General features: G+C 53.1%; 3 protein-coding genes across 3 annotated transcripts, besides 2 other annotated features; 1 reads left to right on the top strand and 2 right to left on the bottom strand.

The window, feature by feature from the left end:
• Positions 1-171: part of a mobile genetic element that runs on past the window's edge.
• Positions 172-602: 431 nt separating this feature from the next.
• NFIA_014180 (alpha/beta fold hydrolase) lies at positions 603-1,477 on the bottom strand (the record flags this gene model as incomplete). The annotated part of the gene is given in 2 exon segments (XM_001264624.1): positions 603-1,294; positions 1,306-1,477. The coding sequence occupies 2 exon segments, from the start codon at positions 1,475-1,477 to the stop codon at positions 603-605; spliced, it is 864 nt and encodes a 287-aa protein (XP_001264625.1).
• Positions 1,478-2,139: 662 nt separating this feature from the next.
• On the top strand, positions 2,140-3,543 carry NFIA_014170 (putative ubiquitin conjugating enzyme E2; the record flags this gene model as incomplete). Its single annotated transcript, XM_001264623.1, has 3 exons — positions 2,140-2,142; positions 2,199-2,522; positions 2,584-3,543. The coding sequence occupies 3 exons, from the start codon at positions 2,140-2,142 to the stop codon at positions 3,541-3,543; spliced, it is 1,287 nt and encodes a 428-aa protein (XP_001264624.1).
• Positions 3,544-4,277: 734 nt separating this feature from the next.
• Positions 4,278-8,675, bottom strand: ssdA (mRNA-binding translational repressor SSD1; the record flags this gene model as incomplete). The annotated part of the gene is made up of 5 exons (XM_001264622.1): positions 4,278-4,317; positions 4,376-5,379; positions 5,441-5,800; positions 5,865-8,494; positions 8,579-8,675. 5 exons carry the CDS (start codon positions 8,673-8,675, stop codon positions 4,278-4,280), a joined length of 4,131 nt encoding a protein of 1,376 aa, XP_001264623.1.
• Positions 7,322-7,352: a microsatellite.
• Positions 8,676-9,236: the final 561 nt, after the last annotated feature.

The following is a 9,236-nucleotide window of genomic DNA, read 5'->3' as shown; positions in this document are numbered from 1 at the left end:
AAGATTGCTAAGCTTCTGGCAGTTTACTGGTACATCAGTCCGTGATTTTCGACCGTTGATTCGGTATGTAAGTGTGCGGTAGGGAACATCATATGCTGCTGCTGCGGCACGAATACTTTTGAACTGGCCATTCTTAAATGCTTTTAGTGCAAGCTGTATTCAATCTTCTGATTTGATCACTGGATCTGCAGTCTTTTGTGGCATGATAATAGTTGTCTGGCTCTGCGAAGCAAGTCAGGGGCGAAGGAGCTGAGGTGGCCGAAACTGTGTGCCGCTCGGTTGTGGATTACGTTATTGATGACTGCTTATGAATCACTGCTTAAAGTCCGCAGAAAAGCGATGATGATCAGCCTACTCGCATGGATCCGCGTACTGATACTCTGCAACCCTTTCCTCGAAAAGTTTGTCTTCCCAATTGAGTATGCTATTAGGTTGAAATCTCCATGTTAAGAGGCTTCATACAACGACCGACGCCATTATACAATCACTGACAGATGACTCTCAATGCGTTGCTATCCGAAGAAAGACATACTATAGCTGACAATAGTCTGTCACACAACCACGTGACATCTTCAACGTCGGTGGATCAACAATGATTACACTTATGCATAGAAAAAGTCTTCCAACGCTCGGGTGAATTGATCGGGGTCCTGCAGCGGTGCGAAATGGCTGACGTTCTTGAGAATGACCAAACTGCTGCCCGGGATGGCGGCGTGCAGCTTAGCCGGGACATCCAGATTCACCGCTTCGTCGTACTGGGCGCCCGCAATCCTGACCCGGGAGCCGTCGATGGTGCGCAGCTGGGCCTTGGTGAATTGTGGCAGAGTAGCCTCCAGAGTCGCTACCTTGGTCGCGAATGAGGTGAAGTTGGCCTGGGGCTGGAGATGGCTGTACTCCTTCGCGCAGCGACTAACGAACTCGGAATAGATGTCCGTATTCGGGAAATTTGGGTTCGAATCGGAGGGGACCATGAAAGTACCGAAGAGGAATGCCTTCTCGATCGTAGGGGATATCTTGCGGTTCAGCAGGGCGGAGATGGTGGTTGCGCCGCCGTCGGACCAGCCGACTACATTGTACTTGGAGACACCCACGGCCTTTAGCTGCTCGTAGATATTGTTGGCAAAGAGGTCGAATGTGAAGACGTCGTCTTCCTTGAACGTGCTGCGGCCGTGCCCGCGGCGGTCGAGGGCGATTACATAGTGTCCCTTCGCGATCAGTCGGCTCAGGACTGCACCGAAGTAGGCCGAGTAGCCTAGGCCGCCGTGATCAAAGACCAAAGGTGTTTTGCGGGCATCTTCATTGTACTTTTGGATCCACAGCTCAACGCCGTCCACGGGAATTCTGGCCTTGCTGATTGGGGCAGGAAGGGTGGTGTTGGCGGCAGAGTGAGCCAAACCGGGGTAGCCCGTTCAGCAATAGCTAGACCTTGAGCTATTCCGCTGAGGAGAAGTGAGGCGAGCAAAGGGATCTTGATCATCTTGGAAGGATATCAGACTAGAAACTGAGGTAGATGCGCTGGACGAGAGCCTATAGAGGAGATGAGAGTGATGAATGGCCATGACGCTGCCAGACGGATCTCGATGTCTTAATATACCCTTCTTCAAGCGACTCATTACTATAATAGACTTTCGCGCTGAATCCTTCGAAAGTCCAGAGTACACAGGACTTCCGTACAGGAACCATCCGGGTCGGCGCAGGACTGCTCCGGGAGCAATCAGGATATGCACGTCTCACTCTAATCATAATCCAGCTCTTTCAGTGAGTAAAGCGGCGCTATTTTGGACTGGATCCGGCGAAATATCGTTCGATAGGGCCAGGCATCGAGAGGAATCAATTACATTTCCTAAAACGCAGCTCGCGTCGCGCGTCCATCACGTGACTCTAATCCGCATCCATTCCTTGCCATTTCCGGCCTAGTGCGGCCATCAGCTTCATATCATCAAAACAAAAGACCAACAATAGACAAGTAAAGGTGATGATTGGCAATAACAAGGCTGCGATCGACAATCAGTCTGGGTTCAATAGACTTGTCTAGCCCTTTTTGTTTGTGAGGCTACAGTCTGCTAATTATCCGACATCAATTGAGTTGCCCAGTCCAGCGCAGTCTGATCCCCAGGTGAATCAACGGAGACGATCAAAATGGTCAGTTCCAATTGACAAACCTCCAGAAGCATCTTGACCCAACTGACGTTTCCTAGCGCTCATCCTTCCGCCGTCTAGCCGCAGATCACGCTGCATTGCACGAGGAGCTCCCTCCAAACTACCTTTTCCCGACAGAAGAATCATCCGATGATCTGACCCAACTCACCACCCTGCTGGCCGGTCCGCAGGGCACACCCTACTCCCAGGGTCTGTGGCGATTACACTTGAAGATGCCAGAGGATTACCCGAAGAGTCCGCCCAAGGCGACATTCAAGACCCGCATATGGCATCCAAACGTGGAGGAGTCGACCGGCGCCGTGTGCGTGGATACACTAAAGAGGGATTGGAAGTCGACCTTGACGTTGAAGGATGTCCTAGTCGTGCGTGTCCTACTCACAACCTAGCAAAAAAGAAAGCGACTGATCTGACTTCCTTGACTAGACCATCTCCTGTCTCCTCATCTACCCTAACCCCGACTCCGCGCTGAATTCCACGGCCGGCGCTCTCCTGCAGGAAGACTACGATGCGTTCGCGCGTCAGGCGAAGCTCATGACATCGATCCACGCCCCGGTCCCACCAGATCTAAAAACCGCAGTTGTAGAGGCGAAATCGAGGGGCGAGGAGGCCGGCACACTCATCCCAGAGCACGAGGGCACCCGCTGTCTGCGATCACGCACAGGAACAAGAGTCCAGTCCTTGACGATGAAAACGAAGAAGCCCAGTGTGACACCGCAGCCATCGAACCAAACCAATGCCAACGCCCTCGACAACCACCCAGAATCAGACGATGACAGCGACACTACCCGCCCTTCCACCTCCAAAGAAAACGACCCCTCCCTCTCCCCCTCCCCCGTGAAACTCGCCCCTCCCAGCCCCCGCAAAAACGCCCACGGCAAACGACCCCTCTCCGACCTCACCACATCCCTAGATCCAGAGCCGGATTCACCCATGGATCCCGATTTCGCATCCTCACGAACGACCGACAAGACAACCATGACCATGACCCCCTCAGAAAAGAACATCGCCGCCAATCACGCCCCGCACCGCGATTCCTCCCCACAGCCGCAACCGCAACGAAAATCCCCCAAGCTCTCCCTCCTCGACAAGGGCATCAACACCTCAGCCCGCATCCGCGACGACGTGATCATCATCTTCGAAGACGCCTCGGACCCTTCCGACCTACCGTCCCATCACAGCAACGACAGCAAGGAGAATCATGCTGCGCTCCATGCGTCCAGCCCGTCCGCGCGGAAGAGTCCGCACTACCCCACATCGCTTCTTGCCCCTTCCACGGCGGTTACCTGTCCGTCGGGCTCAAAGTCCAGAGCGGTGTCTGGTTCGCGGAAGGTCTCGTCCTCGAGCATGAAGGCAAAGCCTCGGATTGGGATACGCAGGTTATAGCCCGGTATTCAGCCGGTATATGTATGGATTTTCTGGTTACGTCTGTCTATACCACTGCGTGCTTCTGTGCGTCTTTGGGTTTTTCTGGTCTGTCTTGGCGTTGGAAAGGGCATATGCGACGCATTGGGACATGGTGGTGGTCATCTCTGCTAGAGATGAACTGCTAATAGTGATCCGGTTAGCGATTCCATCTTTATAGCTCATTATCAGTGACGGCTCGCACAGTATAGTATAGCATCGTGCTTCTGGATTCAGGATGACAATTTAGTGCATTATAGTCATCGTATAATAATAGCCAGTGGCAAGTTAACTACTAGAGCCTTCCCAGCGTCTGTCGGCAGCAAGCGAATTAGAGCCATCCGAAACCGCCAATCAAATAAGCTATGCAACTATTTAACATTGAAAACGTAGACAATTTCCCGCCCAGGTCTCACCTGCGGCCAGCTCTTCGAAGATGCTGTCGCGCAACTACCACGGTTACGCTTTGGACCACTCATTCGCGTCACCTCAAAGCACTTCTTGTCTTCCCCTAAGTTTCCACCACAAACATTTTGCAATTGACATCTGTTCGAAACAAGTCGCCATGTAACCGCGCTGTGAAATAGTATGCAAACAGCTCCAGTGGACAGGCGACTGACGGAATATTGCGTACCCATACACGAATCGATATTACAGCCATGAAGACCTGAAGTATAAACCTGCATGCATATTCGAGGATCTGAGTAAGCGACCTATTACAAGGCGTAAGGGTTGACGGAGCGAATAGTGAGACAACTACAAGACAGTGTTAGTAAGTACCCGAAATGGTAGAAAGCCACTGAGGACAACTTACGGAGGGCTCTTGGTCAAGTCAGTCTTGAGAATGATGGGAACCCGGGTCATCTCGGTCACATCCTGAATGTACTCTCCGTCCTCCTCGCGGAGCTTGAACAGTTTGAGGTACTTCTCCTTGTTGGTCAACTTGGCTTCCGGCACGTCATTGTTGCTGCTTGGCATCTTTGGATCGGACCGAGTACGGTGAGGAGTCTGCTGGAGATGGCCATTACGAGTCGGTGAAGGTGGCATGCTCTGAGTTGTGCGGTCAGCAGACGAGTTCAAAGAGACGCCCGCAGCCATCTCGGTGACCTCGGAGATATCGTCGTCATCGTCGAAGAGAGCATCGACATCATCGGCAGACATGGTTCCAGTCTCAGTCTGCTTGCGGATCGCCTCATCACGTTCGCGCGCACGCTCTCTTGCAGCCTCTGCTTCGCGAGCCGCGGCCGCAGCCTGAGCAGCACGAGAGTTGGCAGGTCTAGGCCGTTCGTCCTCTGGAATGTAGGCGGAAGACGGAACGCCCTTCTCCCAGTAGAGCTCCAGAACACGGGTCTCCTTCCGGTACTCGGCCTTCTTCAGAGGTAGTTGATCACAGTGGACACGCTTCTCGAAACCAAACTCGGGAATGAGGACATCGAAGGCCGACTCGTAGACACAAAGTACGATTCCCTCACTGATCAAGTCGCCACCGATCTCTTGTCTCTTCTTGTCCATACTACGGCAAGCCTCGATATGAACGCTCTGCTCCTGTGCATTGTGCGCCGAATCCTTCTTAGTATTGCACAGATCCGCCGTCTTGCTCAGAGACTCCACGTCATCTGAGAACTCGATTGCACCATTCGACAAGACGGCCTCGAGCTGACGGTGAACGATAATATCCGCATAGCGACGGGACGGGTTGGTGAAATGAGTATAGACGGGTAGGTTGAGGGTGTAGTGATGGCGCTGCTCATCCTGTACAGTGCTAGCCACATAGTATTTCGCACGCTGCATAGCCTTCAACAAAACAGTTTCCATACCCTAATCCCAGTCAGTATGTCAGTGGAATGAAGTAATGTCCTTAGCAAAGTTGAACACGAACCTTCCGCAGGTCATCATCCTGTACTTTGCAAAGGCTGCTCTGCAGAGTTCCACTGCTCGAAGGGTCAAAGTCGTAGCCGAGGCGATTCATCCTGTCAATGAAGGAATGAAGGCGGCGTGAGTTAGGCGATGGTTGACGGCGAAGGAAGGCCTTATCGGGCATGGCGGAAACCAATTTGCGGGCAACGAAGAAGTTTGCCTTGTGTCTCAATTCCTCCACCAGCTCGCGTGCATCAGTAGAATCGAAGATGTTCCTTTCTACAGGCACGTTCTCATCATCCAGCTGATGTAGAAGGCGCAGAGGTGGCGGGTTCGAGACACGGTTGCCAAACCTAGCTTCTCGAAACTTCTGTGTGATAGCCTATAACGCATAGTAAATTAGTGCTCAGTCCTGGAAGAGAAAATGAGGATAAAGGGTTACCGACATTCAGGGTCTGAATGGTGTTGGCGGAAATTCCGGCAACGGATACATTGGACTCTCCCTTAATCGCAAAGTTCACCTCGTCATAACTCAATCTGCCTGCACTCTTGACGATACTCTTGCCGATCCAAACATCGTCATCGACAGCGCCGGTTTCCGGATCAGCAGTGAATACAACGCTGACCGTAAGGCGATCCTGTTCTGGAAGGAGAGAGCAGAGCTCCGTAGAGACTCGCCGAGGGAGCATATTGACCAGTCGATCCATGAGGTAGACCGCCGTGCCTCGCTTCTTTGCTTCCCGGTCAACCAGAGAGTTCGCCTTCACAAAGTGGGCGATATCAGAAACGTGGATACCAATTTCGACCTTGCCATCGGCCAGGGGCTTAATGTGGTAGGCATTATCCAGCTCCATAGCTCCGCTTGGATCGACGGTGAAGGTGGTTTCCGAACGGAAATCCCGACGGGACTCAAGAAGCGCATCGCCTTCGCTGGCGACAGACCAGTCCTCCCAGCCGATACTCTTGAGCACGGCATCTGAGAACTCGTCGGCACCAAAGTTGTTGTCCCGGAGAAGAGCATCTGTTTCTACCTTCAAATCGCCCATTTCACCGAGCTGTTCCACGAGAGTACCAAAGGGATGAAGGGATGTGATTGGCCATCTCTTAATGCAGGCGACAAAGATACGGTTGGCATATTCCTGATGCTTCTCCACGAAATCACGAGGTGCCTGCTCGGTAGGGATAGCGATGAGAGGGACACGCTTGTCGGTGGGCTTGAACCACACGATCTTCGGCTTTTCCTGTTGACGATCGTGCTGCTGACGGCCGTGACCGCCATCTCTGGCCTGCCGTTCAGCTTCCTGCTTCTCCTTTGTAGCCTGGCTGCTAGGCCGAAGGAGCCCCAAAGTTCCCGAGAACATTTGACCGGCAATACGCTCAATGACAGCAACGATGTGACCCGCGTAAAGAGGCTTCTGTTCGTCACTGATCTCATCTTCCTCGACGAGAAGGAGGCTCTGGCCCTCGACTTCAACGTCGTCATTCTTCTTCTGTGTCGGTCGTTGGCGCAGACTTCCACGACGCCGGATGCTGCCATCGGGTCCAATCTCCTGGCGATCGCCATTGGCAGCGGAGTCTGACCTCGATAATTTATCCGTTCCTGCGGTGCTGCCGGAGCGAGCATCTGTGATATCTTTGCGTTTCTTTTTCTCCTCCTTTTCTTTCTTCTGAGACCACACCTCGTCCACGTCCAAGAGTTCCACGGCAACAAAATCGCCTTCGAGGGCACGGTTCCGGTCTTTGCTTCCACAGATGAAGATGTCGGCGTCCAGATCCGGAGTGGTCACATAGGCATCGGAACGATTCTTCTTATTGACTCGAAGGATACCAGCCACCAATTGACCGTTGCTCAGAAGGGCGGGCAGGTTCGCCTGAGGCAGATACGGAGTGAATAGAGTTTTGCGCTGCTGTTGCTGCTGCTGTTGCTGTTGCTGAGCAGACAGCTGTGGCGGAGCGTGTTGGCTAGCCTGCAGACCGCCAAGCCCTTGTCCATTTAATTGACCGCTTTGTTGCTGGAGGGCTTGGAGCTGTGCCAGTTGCAATGGGCTTAGCTGCTGGCCAGCGCCGAACATTTGAGGTGGCGCCATAACAACCTGACCCTGAGGCAACTGGATAAGCTGGGGCTGGGCGGGATACTGGAAGGAGCCAATAGAACCAATCGATTGGTTGATGGACGCACGAGCGCGGTGGCCGGGTTGGAAAGTGCTACCTTGCTGTCCGAAGCTCTTCTGCTGGTCCTGTGCCTGATTCTGATTGTTAGGCTGACGCCAGTTACCGTCGAAATTTCTCGATGAGGTGCGTGCATGGCCTGGCTGGCTGCCACGTCGTTGGTTCTCGGACTGACCCCCAATGTCGCTAGATTGCGGAAATTGAAAGCCACCCATACCGCGTCCGGACAGCGATCCCCGGGAGTTGCCGACAGCGACGGATTGGCTGCGACCATGAGCGCCAGCCCGAATGTTGCCGGCGCGGTGCAGACCAAGCCCCTGGGGGGGTTGTGGTGTGGTCGAGGTCGGTTTATCCTCGGAGCCTGATAAGTTCTCTGAGCTGCCCCCAGCGCCTGGAGCGGGGAATTGAAAGCCGGATGCTGTTCTCTTTTGCTGAGCTAGCTCCGCGGCCTTTTTAGCTTCTGGTAAAGCGAGCGAATGACGACGTTGGTGACCACCACCTGGAGGCCCCCGGTTACGGCCATGGTTATTGTTTTCCTTTTGCTGAGGGTTACCCTGCTGGGCATTGTAATCAGTGTATCCGGAGGCGCCTGAGGATGGGGCAGGCGGAGGGCCCATGGGCAGACCGGGAAGTGCGGATTGATTGCGTCGGTGCGAGTGCTGAGTAGGAGTGTTCATGGGTACGCCAAGCTGTTGTTGAGCTAGCTGGGGAAACTGGAAGGCGTTGATCTGAGGGGAAACGCCCCCCATGGACGCACCGCCCTGAAGCGAAGGAGAGAATGCAGAAACCTGGCCCAGTTGCTGTGGCTGTAAAAGTCCCATGTTGACGTACTGTTGATGTGTCGCCGCAATTTGTTGTTGTTGCTGCTGAAGCAGCTCAATCTGTTGCTGAATGGCCAGTTGTTCCACTATTGTCAAAATCGAATTGTCAGCGAATAATTGTACGCGAAAAGATCAAAGCGGAGTTGATTCTTCTTGATTGTCAAACATACTCATGAGAGGAGTTAGCTCCGAGGGACTTCTCCTGTGAGCTATATGGAGCTTGCGGCCAGCGGGGCCGGGAACCCCGGATTGGCCCTGTTGATCCATCTTCTCAGAAGGACAATGAACGAACTGATATTGTAGGTTTGAAGCTTCCACGCGAGGAACGTCTTGCTTTGAATATAAGGGAGAGTTCGAAGGCGACTTGTTCACTTCTGTGGGGCTACCCGCGATGAAGGCCGACCGTAGGAAGCTTGGAAAAACGACAGGCAATTTGTACTATACTAACCAAGACGGAACAGCAAATTAGTATCAGGAGGAAAAGGACGAGTAGATGTCAAACGAACAACAAGAGAAAATTCAAAGCCAGATTTGGCTGGGAACGAGGAAGATCAAAGAGGAGGGGGCCACGGAAGCTGTGACTGGGCCCGCGAGAGTGACATCAACGAAGAGCGTAGCTATCAAATGGAAGGAACAAGCCAGTGGCAGAGTGGAAAGCGGCAAGGAGTGGCACTCAGACGAGGACAGAATGATAGAAATCAGACGGGAAGCAAGTAAGGAGTCATTTGCGAAGAGTCAAGACTCACCTCTGAATGACAGTCCAACTAATGTAGAATTCTGCTGCTGAAGAATGACGTCTTTTTCCTTTTTTCCCTCGTTTATCGTCCC

This window comes from Aspergillus fischeri, genomic scaffold (assembly GCF_000149645.3).
Source record: "Aspergillus fischeri NRRL 181 1099437636249 genomic scaffold, whole genome shotgun sequence".
Lineage (NCBI taxonomy): Eukaryota > Fungi > Ascomycota > Eurotiomycetes > Eurotiales > Aspergillaceae > Aspergillus > Aspergillus fischeri.
This window is presented reverse-complemented; position numbering and strand designations above follow the sequence as displayed.